The sequence below is a fragment of the Camellia sinensis genome, chromosome 1, assembly GCF_055761805.1.
Source record: "Camellia sinensis isolate YWXY chromosome 1, ASM5576180v1, whole genome shotgun sequence".
Lineage (NCBI taxonomy): Eukaryota > Viridiplantae > Streptophyta > Magnoliopsida > Ericales > Theaceae > Camellia > Camellia sinensis.
Genome location: NC_138961.1, coordinates 4,886,313 through 4,904,003, shown reverse-complemented (window position 1 = coordinate 4,904,003; position 17,691 = coordinate 4,886,313). Strand labels below are relative to the sequence as shown.

At 33.3% G+C, this 17,691-nt stretch overlaps 2 protein-coding genes across 5 annotated transcripts; one reads left to right on the top strand and one right to left on the bottom strand.

The window, feature by feature from the left end:
- Positions 1-771: 771 nt before the first annotated feature.
- Positions 772-11,133, bottom strand: LOC114264535 (uncharacterized). Of its 4 annotated transcripts, none has more exons than XM_082871272.1 (8): positions 10,978-11,133; positions 9,979-10,067; positions 9,452-9,484; positions 9,144-9,259; positions 8,503-8,581; positions 5,292-5,321; positions 1,298-1,422; positions 772-1,090 (listed from the first exon to the last, which is right to left on the bottom strand). In XM_082871272.1, the coding sequence occupies exons 2-7, from the start codon at positions 10,001-10,003 to the stop codon at positions 1,403-1,405; spliced, it is 303 nt and encodes a 100-aa protein (XP_082727398.1). In that variant the 5' UTR covers positions 10,004-10,067; positions 10,978-11,133; the 3' UTR covers positions 772-1,090; positions 1,298-1,402. The 4 variants fall into 4 exon arrangements, with proteins under 4 accessions (XP_082727398.1, XP_082727401.1, XP_082727408.1 ...); XM_082871275.1 differs by having other exon boundaries at positions 10,676-11,043; XM_082871282.1 differs by lacking the exon at positions 5,292-5,321 and having other exon boundaries at positions 8,494-8,581; positions 10,978-11,118.
- A 3,403-nt stretch (positions 11,134-14,536) lies between these two features.
- On the top strand, positions 14,537-16,776 carry LOC145821757 (uncharacterized). The gene is made up of 6 exons (XM_082918484.1): positions 14,537-14,818; positions 15,105-15,201; positions 15,292-15,570; positions 15,677-15,682; positions 15,792-16,427; positions 16,523-16,776. The coding sequence occupies exons 1-6, from the start codon at positions 14,537-14,539 to the stop codon at positions 16,774-16,776; spliced, it is 1,554 nt and encodes a 517-aa protein (XP_082774610.1).
- The last annotated feature ends 915 nt before the right edge of the window (positions 16,777-17,691 follow it).

The window sequence follows — 17,691 nt, the reverse complement described above, 5'->3', positions numbered from 1 at the left end:
CAATGTAAAATAAATATCGATGAAAAATATTTTTTATGATCAATAGAATAAAAATATTTTTCGAATTAAAATTTTACTATTATAATCACATTTTTCCACTACTAACACCTCCACCATCACACCAACACCACCACAACCACAATCACTATCTTCGTCGCCATCACCACACCGCCTTCACTTTCACCTTTGTCCCACCGCCAACAAATATAAAAATTATAAATTTACAATCCATATTATGAGCATATAGAGATTTTGAGTGTATTTAGAATTTGCATTGCCACCCCCACATCACCACACTTTCACCTCCCTCACCCACTTCCTCCACCCCTTTCCCACCGCCTCCATTTCTTTCTCTACTATTCCAGTGCATCCCCTCCATCACAGCCTCCCTTGTGAGTCACCATCTCTCCAACCATCACCACTTTTCTTTCTCTAACAAAATTTCCTAAACCCTCCCAACAAAACAAATAATATAAAAATAAAAATGCATATATGGTTGTGCATAGTTGACTATTCAACATTGTAAAAATTAATTGAGCTCTGCCACCAAGCGTGTAACATATCCAGGATGAATTCTGAAGATTACAGGGTTAGGCTGTTAGGCATGCAACATATTTTTACATACACAAACTTGTCCAACCTCATCTAACCGGAAGCTTATTGCAAGCAACATATATCTGTCTGCTGAACCATAACACGATATTTTAAATTACAAAGCATTTCACAAGACATGAAATATAATTGCAGACATCTCTCACTTGCACACCCTAATTTAGCCAGAGCAAGAAAATTTTGGCTCATTCCAGCTCCTTTAGATATATATCACACAAATAATATAAATATTAACATATCACACCAAACTCTTAACTAGCAAAACTACTTAAAATGAAGCATTGGTTGAACTGGATAATTACTCCATCCATAGATACAATAGTCTACGATCAGATGCATAATTTATAGATTTCAGTGTGGTTCAGACATTCATCAAGTAGTTGTGAACAACATCACAACATTTAGTAGCCTATTTAAATTGGGGACAATTGTTGCGCATGTATTTACACATCGTTTCTTTCTCGTTCTCGCTAAGGCACTGCATGATTAAAGAAAAGGAAAAACAAATGTTATAACTCTGGACAACCTCGTGATTATGTAACACTAACAACTTGTTTAGTAAAAACACAATCGATAATTTAAATAATTAGTCCATGTTATTCATTCTCAAGTAGAAAAAGCAAGAAACGGTTATTTATATCACATGAACAAATATGTACAAGCTCCTAAAATAAACACAATTTACCTTCTTGTAAATCTCATAAGATATTCTGCAGTATTGAGGGTCCTTTTCCCTTTCATGCCACAAGTAATCTATAGGACGGTCAAAACCTGCAGCAGTTGCCTTTTTCTAGAGAGATTCCTTATATTCTGCATTAAAAAGCAAGATCCAACACAATTCAACCATGTATATAACAAATTGTTTTGGGTTAAATTACAAATATACCACTGAGGTCTATCAAAAGTACAAATTTTCTCATAATTTGACAAATTTCAAATATCCCCTGTCAACGATTGTCTCTTAAATTAATAGAATTAATAGATAATGTAAATTACCTAATCACCCTCCAATACCTAAATAAATTTACCCTAATACCTACACCTCCTTCCTCCATTATGCAAACCCATGTCCACCCTCATCCACTCTCCTTTGCCACCCCCACCCCTTCGCATGCTCAACCGATACCCTTTTGCAGCCATGGACAAGAAAAGCTGGAACAATTGCCCTCTACACTGGCTTCTCTCTCAACTTGTCCTCAATCCCCCTTTGTTCCTTTTCATTTTCTCCCACTTTATCATACCACCATCCACAATTGGCTGAACACATACTATTTTCTCATGAGATGAAGTTGTTGGAACCTAAATAGCACAGACACAGATGTGCCAACATTCCAATTTTTAAAAAATGTAGAACGCGACATTTTTGAAAAACGTTAAAATTTTATATTTTTTACAAATTTATTATGTGCCATATGCAGTGTTTTAAAAGGCGCGCATAAGCGCGAGGCACAATGAGGCGCACCCTTGCGCTTCAAACTAGTCAAGGCGAGGTGCAGGCACGGATTTTTTTTTCGAGGCGTGAAGCGTGGCCTTCATGGGCTTTACTTATTTTTTTATTCCAACTATTGATTAAGTGCTTTTTATTTCTTGTTTGAACTGCAAACTAGAAGCTTAGTTGTTTTGAACTTTATGTGGATGATCTTAAAAGTTTAGGTTTTTGGTGCATAAGAATGTAATACTTTATATCTTTTGTTGGATATTATATTTCTAATTTTTAGAAGATTGAATGTTATGCTTATCAATCATTTGTAATGGTGAAGCTTGCTTTGTTATTTTTGGAATTCTATATATATTTGTTATGTTGAAAAATTTGCCAATTTAATAATTTTGCTTTTCTTCTACTACTGTGCCTCACCTTGGTGAGGCGCACGCCTCGCCTCGCACCTCACACTTAGGCTATAGAAGACCTTATCACCTCGGTGCGCATAGAACCTTTTAAAACACTGGTCATATATACAAATAATTTATTCAAAGAATTAAAAAAATATAACATAACTATAATTACAATAAAAAAAAAACAATACATTTCAGAGTTTGAATATCAAGATATCATTCACATGAGAATTACATAATAACGAATGCAGAACACTGTTATATAAAGGGGTTCATCACGTAGGACTTGAATAAGCAATGCAATAAACGTCACCAAAAGTGTTTGCATTGTGTTGGTTAAATGTCTGATATTATAAATTTAATTTTTAATTAAAACAAGTGTCAGACACACTTTTAGGAGTATCCAAAGCGTCTCGGTGTTAGACAAAACACGCTTCTTGGTGACTAGTTCAGTGGTGAACACATTGTGTTGTTGGTGACTAGTTTGGTGTGGGTTTGAGCAAGAAGTGAGTGCATTTTGGCAATGAGGTTAAAGATGCACACCAAGAACACACTTCAGTCAGTGGTAGACCCGAAAATCTCGTTTAGGGGGGCCAAATTATATATACAACAAAAAATTGACTACGAAATTTATTCTATTAAATTCTTACCAAAGTTTAGTATTGTTTAATTTGGCTCTTCTAGGAAAATGGTTGTGGCGGTTTGGGGTAGAAAGGGAGCAGTTGTGGAGAAAGTGATGGAGGCTAAATATGGGTTAGCAAGGGGGGGATTGGAGTACAGGGGAGGTGAAGCAATCACACGGGCAGAGTTTGTGGAAAGGGATTTGGTTAGGTCGGGAGGAATTTTGGAAGAGGGTTTGTTTTAAAGTAGGGATGGGGGATCGAGTTCGATTTGGGAGGGATCAATGGTGTGGAGAGTTGGCTTTGGAGGTGAGGTTCTCATTGATTTTTCGCATTGCGGTTGATCGGGAGGCAACGGTGGCCTCCTGTGTACAAGTGCAAGGGTTGGAGGTGGTGTGGAATGTCGGATTGCATCGTGATGTGTAGGATTGGGAGCTGGACCAGCTGCTGGATTTGTTGGGCTTTTTGTATGGCCTTCGGTTTGGGAGGGTTGGAGAGGATTGTTTGAGTTAGGATGGCCCGAAGACCAAAGGGGTTTTTTCGGTGTATTCCTTCTATCATATGCTTACGGGAGGGGCTGGGGTGCCATTCCCGTGGAAGAGTGTTTGGGTGGCAGGTTGTCTGTCCAAGGTTGCTTTCTTTGTGTAGACATCATTGTTTGATAATCTGATTCACCGTGGCCATATTTTAGTGAACTGGTGTTGCATGTGTTGAGGGGTTGCGGAAACAGTGGATCATTTGCTTGTATGTTGCCCAGTTGCTTCACGTCTTTGGATGTTTATTGTTGTTATTTTTGGTTTGGTTTGGTTTGGGTTCAACCAGGGTCGGTGTTGGCGGTTTTACAAAGTTGGCTGGGGGTAGGTTTGGGAGGCGGCATTGGAAAGCATAGAAGTTGGCTGGACATTGTTTGATGTGGTTGATTTAGTTGGAGCGAAATAGACGGGTTTTTATGAGAGAGATGCGTTCGGTGGCATCGTTGGAACAACGTTTGTTCACTGTGCTGCATAGCTGGATATCGTTATCAATTGATTCGAATGTGCTATCTTTGTTGACTTCGTAGAGGATTTGATTCAGTAGTTGTTTTGATGCTCTTGTGGAGCTGTTTTGTGTTGCTCTTATATGTGTTTTGCTGGCTAGTCTTTTAGTTGGTTTTGTATTATTTGCATCATCTTCATGTTTTTTCAATAAAGTTTGCTTATTTATCAAAAAAAATACTTAAAAGAATAAGAATTGAACATTATTATTAAATTCGCAAAAAAAATAAAAATAAATCAAACAATAAATACTTGACATTTATGAAACAAAAAGTATGTACAAAATAAAAAAATAATAATAATAACATATACTAAATACTTTATCACAACGATTATAGCCATACTGGTCGTAGCTAACACCAACTTGAGTCATCGAATACCAATTTGGTCATAACCAAAGTCACTACAATAAGTCGTAACTAAAATCACTTTTACACATAATCAAACATAATAATTAGACTTAACCAATTTTTATTTAATAATTTGTTAGCCTCACTAAGACAATGGCCTATGACTAAAAACCATGATGACTCGTAACCAACACCAATTTAGACCATAATTAGCATATGGTATACACCACGTGTATTGCATCATAACCCTAACTAAAGCAAATTGAGATTTTTGAGGGGCCAACTGTTTACAAGTTATAAAACCAAGAGCAAATATTACATATTTTACAAGAATTTTAAAATGTTTGAAGGGGCTTGGAAGATACTTGCCAAAAGTTCGATACATTGTCTCACAAGGATGTAGCCTTGCTGGTGTTTGCAATTTGCAATCATTAACAGAGTTGTATATGAATTTATATAATAATGAAAATAAAATGAAAAAGTCATTTCTTTTCCTAATAGGGTGTGGTTGAGGGAGGAAGAGAGGGAGAAAGGAAGAGAATAGGAAAGCCAGAGAGAGAAAGGAGCAAAGTGTTTAGGTATGTCGAAAAATAAAATTACTAACATCATCTACTTTTGCTAGTTGACCTAAAGGTTGACTAACAAAGAATTGTCATGTGATTTGAAACATCGAGGGGCAGTATTTATTTTCTAGAACCTCAAGGGGTGTATTTATAACTTTCAAAACATTTTCTAAATAAAAATAAAATGAATAAACATAAATCAACACCACTATAGAAGTTTGAAAGCTTTAATTAGAAAATGAAATAAGCAGTAGCAAGAAATCAAAATGTCAAACTTACCCTTTAGATGTTGTTCCCATCTTTGAGCACCTAAGATTGGGGGGGGGGGGGGGGGAACCGTAACTAACTGAAATATGACATCTATAAAGATCAACGAGGTAAAATTAAGCTACTTGTGCCATCAAACAAATGTTGATGACTTAGAGCATGAGAAATCCAATTACAGCATACGGTGTTAACATTAATACAAACAAGCTTTTCCAAACCAAAAAAAAAAAAAAAAAAAAAACTCAGTCAACCCAAACCAATATATATATTAAACAAAAGCCTCTTGCTGGCCACTCCTTGTCAAAATTATTGCAAGCGTCAGTCTGCAAGAATTTCCAATGATAAGCTTCTAACTAAGATTTCTCGTTGGCTTATTGGAGATGGAACTTAAACTCACTTTTGGACAGATAACTGGCTGTTGGATAAGTCATTAATAGAATATGCTACAGTGACTCATCTTTGCTTTCCTAAAAACTTAAAGACTCTTTCAGATTTGAGGCCAATCAATCTTTGTAACTTTAGTTACAAGGTGATCATGAAGATCCTATCCAACAGGCTAAGTTGACTTCTTCCTGTCATAATCTCGACCACCACTCTCTTGTACCACTAACACAAAACACACACACGCACAAAAAATATATATTAACCAACTTACTTTAAATGTACAGGTATCCTCAAGGAAGTTGGTAGGAGAATGGTTATGGACCTGTGATGACAAGTGCACCCCTGCAGCCGCCTTAAAGACAAGTTTGGCGATAGACTGAGATCACAATTCCTAATGAACATATCAAAATCCTTCATCCTTCAAGTAACTTATCCCCACTAATCTTCTTTGAAACTACCGTAATATTAATAAACTTAAAGTCACCACAGACACCAACTGGGAGAACGCAACACATAAAGAGCAACTAACTCCTCCTAGAAGAAAGCTATTAACCTAGGATTGTTCGGGCTGCAAACACTGGTAAACCCCACTCTCTCCTAAATCCTTCCTCCCTCCTCGTCATGGTTACCAGATTCCCCTTCCATAAGTCCAAAGTAACTAACGGCAGCATTAGAATTGCAGCCATCAACTAGTATAAGATCCTTACAAGGAAAAAGTATATCACCTCAAGCCCCGATGCAAGCATCTCTCAGAGGATTGGAAGGTGTTAGAGATTCAGTATCAAAAATGGAAAGCAATAATGCCCTTTCAAAGCCAAGTACTCATATGATCATACCCATTTGATTTGCATACACTAAGATCCATTTCAACGGTGAAAACACCATTACCATTTGTTCCCTCATTTCCTTTTTGTATCAATCCTTATGAATGATTTTCCCCTTGTTCTTGATCAAAAGCATTGTTGAATAAAATCACTATATCAAAGTTGGACTCTTGCAACGCTGAGATCGAGTTTTTGTTGTGATCATCGCCATCCAAAGACTCATCTAAGAAGTCATCAGATTCACCACAATCCCCAAATTTCGCCAATGCTTGACAACCACCAAAATATCCTTCATCAATGTCTTCCCCATGAATTGATTGAATACCCCCGCCATCATCACAAAAATCCTCTTGATCATGATCATCCTTCATAAAGCCTTCATGCATAACCATCAACACCCCTTTGCAACTTTTCACTAACCAAATCACCAAGCTCGAGCCATCTTTCCTGTTCTTGAAGCAACTGAAGATTTCCTATTGGAGAAACACCATCAAGAAGTCTCACTTCCGACTGATCAAACCATATTGATCGAATAAAACAGGACCATCAATAACCTTTATAACTCATAAGAAACGTTAACCCACCTTATCAATGGTTTAAAAGGCCAAAGCTTGCATGCCTACATGATGTCTCCACAAATATAGTTATTTTTATGTAATTATTGTAGCACACCTCTCCCCCCACCCCGAAGCCAGCAGTTTTCTTTCAATTCAAGATGTTTTGTTTATAACAAAATTACAAATTACTAACATTATTAGCTCCAATGATTGGAGCTGATAATGTTAGAAATGAATAAACTAAGATAGTTTGGATATGTACAACGAAGTTGATAGACGCAACACTAAGATAGTGCAATAGGATTATTGCTAGTGGAAATGCTATGGGGAGTGAGAGACCTAGATTGACATGTGATACAATGGTGAAGAAGGATATGAATTTACTTAAGCATATGGCCCACGTAGCCGACCCCAATTGATTGGGACAAAAGGTTTGGCTTGGTTGATTTGGTTAAGTACCAAATAAGTTTCAACCTAAATCCGGATACAAAATTCCCATACACTATGAATCAATAATAATTGGCCCACATTTTTCAGCATGCATTCTCTATTGAATTACCAGAAAACCACCTGACAAGTTAGCATTAATCACAGCTTTATAAATTGGGATTCATGTCTAGTTTCCAAACCTAATCATTTCAGCCCACCATAGGTTTCTCATTTTTACTTTCTCCCTTCTTAATATTACACACTGTTGTATCCATTCATCAAAAATACACCATGTTGTCTCCTCTTTGTTTCTTTATCTCTCTTTAGAAAGTAAACTTCTTTAATCACAACCCAAATAGCTTGCATTACATGTTTTCTAAACCTTAAGATCCAACTTTCACCAGTCCTAATCCTGAGATTCTTTTTACCACTAATCCATCACCGCCCCATGAGAAACCTTAATAAAGTTCATAATTGAAATTTATGCAAGCCGCTTTTTTGATAAGCAATAGTAACTATAATTTCAAAGCAAAAGCAGTCTACATTGTACAAGAACTCAAAGCAAACAAGTTTATTAACTACATTGCCTCCCAAGAAAATCAAAAATAAAATGAATCCAATAAATACAGTAAATTGGAAGGCCTACAACCATCTAATGACATCCCAAAAAAATAGTGATCAGCCGAATACGAACATGATTTTTGTCAACACGTGCTACTCCCACGAACAATCCCCCAAAAAACAAAACCTTAGAACATGGTATTTTGCATTTTAATGGATCAAAAGTCATATTACAATAGATAAAGACACCTTAAAATACAATCCTATACAACAATTGAACCTTCTTAGTTTTCCTTTTAGAATTGGTATGGAACTCTTGGTTTGTACGAAATAGAGTATAGAGTTTCTTGCATAATTAAAATGCAGAGCACCAAGAAATCATCATTTTATTCTTTAATATTTAATGGCAAAAGTGGCACCTCACAGGAAACAAGAAAGTTTATAGATATGCATACAAACCCCACTTACGTTCAAGACAAGATGCCTTCGTTTCGCGAATTTTTTCACAGTGTTTGGCATCATAACTGGTTAGAGTTGTGCTCTTGCACTGCATAATAGAGAAAGGAAAAAATATTAGTACAACCACTGTACTTAAAAAGAAAATTGAAAAGGAAAACATAAAAGCTCTCCAAACACTCTTTTAGATAAAACTAAAATCTTTGCATTAGGAAAATTAAATCTTTGGATTTAAGCCATAAACCTATGACTCATCCTGGTGTAGGACGGGGCAGAGAAAGGGAGAAGAACTCAAAGTCGGCCACAGCGTTTTACTCTCAAATAGTATTCTTAAAACTGAATATTACAATGTCAAAACCCTAATATTTATATAACCAAAGTCTTATATTCTAATTAGGAAATCTAACCAATTAATATTCCTGGCTAACTTTATTCAATTAAATCCAAGTAAAAAATAATAATAAACTGCCAAGTACAATTATGGGACCAAAAAGACTTTGGACCCGTGGACTTCAACATTGGCTTCCAAATCCAATAATTGCCATCTAACCAATCAAGGGCTGCACCATCACATCTTCAACTAAGAAAAGAGCCAACAACTACTATGTCACCAATAACCATTCCGAATGACATTGAACTGTGAAAAATTGTACCTCTTCATATTCTTTGTCTACATTGTCACATGGATATAGCTCCGCCGTTCCTGGAAAATTTTCCAAGTTCTTGCTTAGAGCTGATAAACTCAATATGGCTGCAACTTTTCTAGTAACTACGAAGACAAAGAACAAAAGGATAAAGGTAAACACGTAAACAAGATATTATAACCGTAAAATAAAACGGAACAAAGCTAGAGAAGTTGCTGAAAGCCGATCGCTACTTCCCTTAGAAATGAAAAGCAGGGAAGTCACTAGGAGTGATCAAGCAACTTCGTTTAGTATGAGAAAAATGGTTCACACTAAACTCTTTGAACCAGAAGAAGCTGAAGAAGATTTTCCTGCAAAAGACAAGAACAAAAAATTTGAGAAGAAAAACATGGAAAGACAATATCAAAAACAATTAACCTATAACATGAATTAGTTAAACTAAAGCATAAAAACATCAATTTGCAACGTAGGTTGAGGTTGTAAAAAACTTAGAAGTTCAACAAAGAACCTTTATTAAAATATATCCACAAACACAAACTGAGAAAGAAATGTCAATGATGAAAGTAAAACTAGTGATAAATCAAGCATAAAAAGTAACTAACAACATTTGTTTTTAATTTTTGGTTTCCAACATGCTGCAAGTTGTACACAGAGGCCATGTACCTTTTGTGAGAAGATCAAAAAGACACTGAAATTTTTAAAAAAACCTCTACCATTTTGAGCAAATGGTTTCAGATAACAAAAAGCACAAACAGATCGAAATAGGCAAAAAAAATATAATTAAATTATGTTTAAAGCGAGATAGAAAAAAACAGAGAGATGGCAAAAGGAAATAGATACTGACCTCCACCACGAAAAAAACGAACCATGACTCCTTATCAACAGGAAGCAAGGTTGTAAAAAATTGAATTGTTGTTTTGGGATTCTACCAGCCTAGATAGGATCATCAAATAAAGAATCGTAAGATTCTAGAAGAAATAAAATATGTATAACAATTTTTATATGATTAATGAATACTATCAAAATTCAGAGAGAATGCAATTGAATAATAAAAAATAAATTAATTAAAACTATCTTTGAAAAAACAAAATTAATCAGATAAACATTCACAAATTGACCTAAACAAACTAGAAGATTTGTGAATTATAAATGTCGGTATGAGGAGATTCATTTGTTTGCCATGATCGCTAATGCAAACATTAAGCAATACGTGGTGTCCCTAAATCCGTATCCATTTTTTTTTTTTTTTTTTTTTTGACAGTTTCTAGCCAAATCCCCTTATTTGACAATTAGGAGAATATGCGAAGAACAACCGTACCCAGTCCAGGTGGCGTGAGATTGGCCAAAGCAAAGAGCACACAAACAAGGTTGACAGGAAGGAAAGAAATTGATAATTGAATGAAGGCAAATAATTGAAGGATTAAACATTTGAAATTATAACAAACTACTAGTCTACAACAGCACAGCACATTCTTTCTCAGTTAATAGAATTGATTTAAAATGCTAATTCCATAACAACGACTCTCAGAGAAATAGACAACCTGATTCATAAGCATTGTAAATCACAACCATAACTCATTCTTCAGTAGAGGGCCAAAATTAATCATTAACAAGAAAAATAAGACCAACAAAAAAATACAGAAATTGTAATTCTATTGGTAAGAAGAGGCGGAGAAGATTGGCCTGGATCTCAAACCTAAAGGGGAAAAACCGGGAAAACAAAAAAACTGAACACGAAGAAAAAAGTTATCAGCCCTAGCCTGAAAACAAAAAAACCCCAAAAAAAAAACAGCGACGTGAAGAAGAAGAAGAAGAAGAAGAAGAAGAAGAAGAAGAGATGTACATGAGGAGCGTAGGGTTGAATTGAAGATGTTCTTTCTTTCAATCGATTTTCTTCAAATTACGCCTTGCATTGTATGTCTCGCGTTGCTGCTATACATATACGGCTCATTTTATATTCCCCAAAAATATCCCATTATTATATTGGGTTTGTTACACTATAATAATGGGGTCATTTCCCAAAATAAGTCAAATTTACAATTCAATTCTTAAACTAAGACTAGTTTTGAAAGAATTCTCAAAATAAGTTAAATCGTGGTTCACAATTACGATTTCAACATATATGTGCCTGCCTCGCGTGAAATCTGGAAAGTCTTAAAAGCGTGGTTACAAAACGCGATTTTGATTAAAAAATCGGGATTACAAAAGGCACTTTTAATTAAAAAAAATTTCTTCTAAAATCGCTGTTCTGAATCACGCTTTTATCCAAAAAAAAAATTTCTTCTAAACTCGCTGCTCTGAACCACGCTTTTTGACCAAAATTTATTTCTGCTGAAATCGTGATTCCTAACCACGCTTTTTAGCCAAACACATGCACTCACACAAACACTCCCACTCTCTCACTTTGACTCTGACACAAACACCAACAACCACTCACACACAGTCACACTCAATATATATATATAAATTTTAATGTATATTTATAATTTAATATATATATATATATATTTTATTTCATAAAATTGAAATCAATATTAAATATATATAATAATTTATAATAACAAATATATATATATATATATATTTAATTATTATAAATTTAATATAATTTAATATAAATTATAAATTAAAAATAAAATTTCTATATTATTTTGTCTTACTGATATTTTATCTGATTGATTTATTCCTTGATAACTACTAATTCTTTCCGGGTTATTATGAAAATCTTCTGCTTGTTTTAAAATAGTCTGGTAATCTCTATTAGCTTTCTTATCACTACTCATAAACTAATATATAAATTTTATTTCATAAAATTGAAATCAATATTAAATATATATAATAATTTATAATAACAAATATATATATATATAATTATTATAAATTATATATTTATAATTTAATTTAATATATATATAAATTATTAATTTAATATAATTTAATATAAATTATAAATTTAATATATATATATATAAATTATAAATTATAAATTTAATAATTTATAAATTTAAATTATAATTTATAATAATTAAATATATTAAATTATATTTATAAGTAAATTATATATTTATAATTTAATTAAATATATTTATAATTTATAATTAAATATATATTAAATTAAATAATTTATAATTTATAATTTATAATTTATAATTTAATTAAATATATATATTATATAATTTATAATTTATAATTTAATTAAATACATTTATAATTTATAATTAAATATATTAAATTATATTTAATTAAATATATTTAAATTATATATTTATAATTTAATATATATAAAAATTATAAATTTAATATATATATATAATTTATAATAATTAAATATATATATATATTTGTTATTATAAATTATTATATATATTTAATATTGATTTCAATTTTATGAAATAAAATTTATATATATATTAAATTATAAATATACATTAAAATTTATATATATATATATTGAGTGTGACTGTGTGTGTGAGTGGTTGTTGGTGTTTGTGTCAGTGTCAAAGTGAGAGAGTGAGAGTGTTTGTGTGAGTGCATGTGTTTGGCCAAAAAGCGTGGTTAGGAACCACGATTTCAGCAGAAACAAATTTTGGTTAAAAAGCGTGGTTCAGAACAGCGAGTTCAGAAAAAAAAAATATTTGAATAAAAGCGTGATTCAGAACAGCGATTTCAAAAGAAAAAAAATTTAATTAAAAGCGCCTTTTGTAACCCCGATTTCTTAATCAAAATCGCGTTTTGTAACCACGCTTTTAAGACTTCCCAGATTTCACGCGAGACAGGCGCATATATGTTGAAATCGTGGTTGTGACCCACGATTTAGCTTATTTTGGAAATTCTTTCAAAACTAAGCTTAGTTTGGAAATTGAATTATAAATTTGGCTTATTTTGGAAAATGGCCCTAATAATGGGCTCATTTTGGGCTCATTTTATAGGCTATAGGAAAATTAGGGATTCTTTGAATCTCTCCTAAATAAGTGTATTTTTGAAGTTTTTGGATTAAAAAATAAAAGAAAAAAATATGTTTGTTTAAGATAATTTTTTAATTTTTTATAAAAAAAAATGTGTATTAAAATATTATATAAAATAGCAAAATTATCATTTTACCCTTACTATAATGAATTGCCTCCTAACTTGGATTATCCAGGAAGCCAGACGGTGGGTAGGAAACAAGTATAGGAACAGATTGCCTACGATCCGAGATCAGACTAGATGTGTTGTTCGGCTCGTGGGGGCCACCACAGGTCTCGTTTTGATAATCGGAACCGTTCAATGTGTAGAAATCATCGAGTATTATATGCCTATAAAAAATCATGTTAGTCGGATATCGATAGCTATCTACTCAAATTAGTTTTTTTGTCAACTGTTAATTTCTTCACCGTCTATTTTTTTTTTTTATGAAACTGTTTTGATCATATAGTTATCGATATCCAATCAACGGGATTTTTTTACAAGCATATAGTACTCGACGAGTTCTACACAACGGTTCAGATTATCAAAATGGGACCCGTGATAAGCCCCACGGGCCGAACAACACCATCATGTGCAATTTTTTTTGTGCACCCGTGTGACCATAACTTACCATCACTTCAATACTGACAGTGGCTTGTACTTGGCCTGTGTAAAGGGGTTTTTTATCTTTTTTTTTTGTGTGAATAGTGATAACTTTTTTTATTTTTTTAGTAACTTTTTGTATTTTTTAGTATTTGCCAAATCAGGCCTTACTATGTAGTCCTATGTCCTTCTAATCCCAATATATTTTTGATAGACCAATAGATCCACAATTTTTAAAGTTTTATAACCGAAGGTCCCATTTTTTATTTCTTATTTTTTAAATGACTGTATTACCCTTTGATTTGAGATATATATATATATATGTGAAAAATCAAATTTTAGATTGTGGATCTCGCCTATGTGAGGTTGTCTGCGATCTCGACTCTGTGAGGTCGATCTCTTTGTGCGATCTGAATTTTTGTGTATATGCAATCTCTGCGTACGCACTTAGTGTGTGTGTGTGTGTCTGTGTCTGTGTCTGTGTCTGTCTCTCTGTCTGTCTCTCTCTCTCTCTCTCTCTCTCGATACATATATGTATGTATATATATAGATAAGCAAATTCGCGTGATCTCTGGTTCGTGTTCGTCAATGTTGTTATAGTTCTTTGTTTTGTGATAAATTTTGTTTGTTTGACATTGATTTTGTGATTTTTGTATGTGATATAGTGTAATGATTTTGATTTTTTTTATTTAGTTTGTTGTATAGTGTAATGTGTTTTGAATTTGTAGTTTGGAATTGTGAATTCTGAAGTTTTGATACTGATATGTTGTAATTGTATAATTTTGTAGTTTGGACTCTATGATCAATTGTTTGTTGGTTTGTGATTTGTAATATGAAGGGGTGTTTTCATGTTAATGTGTAAATACAATAAGTCTTGTGCTGCTATTAAGATTAGTGAGAGATGTAGTTATCATGAAGCTATTGAGAAAATATGTGCGAAATTCAAGAAGCTGAGTGTTGGTAACTTTTTTTTGTTTTCCTCTATTCCTCGATATTCGAATTGTATTGTTGAATGTGATGATGATTTGGGGGATATGATGTCAATGGTAGCTTCTAGTGGTTCTCATGTTGTTGATGTTGTTGTGGGTGATAAGAGAATTGTGAAGGTTGATAATAATTCTTCTAGGATTGATTTTGTAATTTGTGAGAGTCTTTGATTAACGATTGTGATGATTTTGGTGGTTTGTTGCCTGCTAGTTGGAAGGGGATTATACACAGTGTTGGTCAAGAATTTGACAGTAGAGTGTCGACGTTCCACATTGCATTGGCTAAGTATGCAATTAAGTATGGTTTTGTAGTGAATTATTTGAAGAATGATGCAATGAGAGTAACTGTTGAATGTATGATGAAGTCGGCTATGAGTTGTAAATGGTTTGTGCATGGAAGGGTGTTGATGAATTCCGGTATTTTTTTATTATGAAGTTGGATAATGTGCATACTTGTGAGGTTGTTGCTCGTAGATCTTGTAGCAAAATGGTTGGTTCTAGGCTTGTCTCTGATATTGTGCATGATGATATTAGTAATAATCCATTGAATCGTCCTGTCGAAGTTAAAAAAAAGTTGAAGAAACAATATGATATAGATGTTTCTGATTAAATTGCATGGTTAGGAGTTGATAAGGCAAGAGGTGGGTTGTTTGATGATTTTTCATCTTCTTTTGACCAACTTCGATGGTACCTTGAGACGAGTATGAGAACGAATCCCCGAAGTGTGTTTGAATTAGATGTGAATGAAAGTAGTGGGTGTTTTCGGAGGTTTTTTATGGCATTTCATGGATGTTTGTATGGATTTCAATTTTGTCGTTCGTTGTTATTTGTTGATAGTACATTCTTGAAAGGGCGTTATAAGGGGCATTTGTTTGTAGCAACATCAAAGGATGGTAATCAAGGTATATATTTATTTGTAGTTAGTATAGTTTTGGTTTGTTAGTGTGTTTTGGTAGTTGGTGGATTTTAGTTTTTGTTATTGTATTGTGAGTCTGCTAATTTTTGCAGTTTCATGTTATTTTGTTTTTAGGTCTGTTTCCTTTGGCTTTTGTGATTGTTGATGCTGAAAATCAAGATAATTGGATGTGATTTTTAAGTCAGTTGTTAAAAGCTATTGGTTCAGGCCAGAGATTGACCTTTGTGTCCAACCGTCAACATGGATTGCTAGACGCTCTTTCAGTGGTTTTTTCCAATGCACATCATGCATATTGCTTGAACCATTTGAAGAGAAATTTGATTGACAAATTGGTGGGACTTTGTACTAACTATAAGCTGACTTTGATGAAAATATTAGTTAAATGTTCTTATGCATCAACTATTGCTTCTTTCCAACATTATATGGAGAAATTGAGGCATATTACTAGGAATTGTAGAGTTGATAGTATGTTGGATAGTTTGCAAAATGATAAGTGGGCAAATTCATTTTTTAGAGAGAAACGACATGGTGATATGTCATCTAATGCTGCTGAGTCTTATAATAATTGGATTGGTGGGACCCGTGAGTTGCCTATTACTTGTATGGTTGATATGATTAGGGTTCAAATCATGACTCAATTGTCTAATAGGAGAGCTGAATCTAAAAGATGGACTACCAAATTGTGTCCAGTTATGGAAAAAAAGTTGGTGAACTTTTTGAAGCTAGCTAAGTCATGGGATGTGATTGTTGCTAGTAATACTGTACTTGAGATTCATTCTTCTATTTCTTTTTATGTTGATATTGGTAGACGGACTTGTTCTTGTCATGAATGGCAATTGAATGGTTTTTCATGTTGTCATGCTGCGCATGCTTTACATAGTAGTAGTAGAGATGTGTGTGATTTCATTGATCCTTTTTTTTCATGTGAATTGTTTTAGAAAGTCGTACAAGGAATCTATTTATCCAGTGCCTTCAAGTAAGAGATTTGACTTTGATGGCGCCGATAGTTCGATTATCAAACTTTGGTGGTGCTGATAGTTCGATTATCAAACCTCTTATAACGAAGAAGCAACTCGGGCAGAACAAAAAGAAACAGATACCTTCTAGGGGTGAGAATGTAAAGCAAATCAAGTGTGGGAGGTGCTTGAAATATGAGAATCACAATAAAAAGACGTGCAAGGCTGCTATTTGAGGCCATAGTCTATTCTTTGGATTTATATTTGAAGTTGAGGAATTATGATAATAAAATGTGATACTTGGTATTATGAAAGTAATGAATAAAGTTGGTTGCATTCTTTTTTATTTTTGGATGTGTTCTTTAGTTATTGAAGTTGTTTTGTAATAGTTTTTTTCTTTTTTTTTTGGTTTGTGGAGTTGGTTGGTTTTATTTTTTGGAATGCTGAGAAGGTTTTTGAAAACTTCTTATTGAAACTGTATAATCTTGCAGTTTTACTACATAATGTATTTATTTAATGTTTCATAGTGACAAAATTGTATAATTTTGCAGTTTTATTTACAAATTTGAAATGCAGTTCATCTATTTGTTTTAGTCATGAAATTTGTCACGACCCAACCCCAGGGGCTTAGAGTTGGAATCGTGACTTACTAACTTATTCTTATTCGAAGCAAATTAAGTTGCGCAAGCGAAAATAAAAATAATTAAACAGAAATTTTACTACATTTTACAATTTAAAAAAAGAAATACATTTCTAAGGCTTTCGTTATTTTCTTATTCAGTGACCAGCCCCGAATAGAGACAAAAGAAAGCAAAAATATAAAAAAGAGAAAGGTAAAATAGTGATTCATCATCAGTTCATATGTAGGTTCCATTTTGTAGGGTTATGGATTTCCCTTACATCTCGTCACCTGAAAGGGTAACAGCTATAAGCACACAGCAGAGTGAGAAATATTAGGCCAAGAGAGTAGGGAAATACAAAACAACCATGGATAATTAGTTAGGTTAAAATATTTGCATATTTTAATTTAAAATGACAATTTATTTAAAGTGGCAGAATACAGAAATCATGTAAATAAATAATCATAACCACGGTATAAAACAGAACAGAATAGAGGTCACAGAAGTGACAGTCAGAACAGAGGTCAATGG

Excerpts from the sequence above, each read along its gene's own strand:
- LOC114264535 (XM_082871272.1), bottom strand. The coding sequence starts at position 10,003 with ATGGTTCGTTTTTTTCGTGGTGGAG. Across the intron at positions 8,582-9,143 it reads TAGACAAAGAATATGAAGAG|TGCAAGAGCACAACTCTAAC; the intron begins GTACAATTTTTC and ends TCTATTATGCAG. Across the intron at positions 1,423-5,291 it reads ATGGGAACAACATCTAAAGG|AATATAAGGAATCTCTCTAG; the intron begins GTAAGTTTGACA and ends TTTTTAATGCAG.
- LOC145821757 (XM_082918484.1), top strand. The coding sequence starts at position 14,537 with ATGTGTAAATACAATAAGTCTTGTGCTGCTATTAAGATTAGTGAGAGA. Across the intron at positions 14,819-15,104 it reads ATTCTTCTAGGATTGATTTT|TTGGATAATGTGCATACTTG; the intron begins GTAATTTGTGAG and ends TTTATTATGAAG. Across the intron at positions 16,428-16,522 it reads TCATGAATGGCAATTGAATG|AAAGTCGTACAAGGAATCTA; the intron begins GTTTTTCATGTT and ends GAATTGTTTTAG.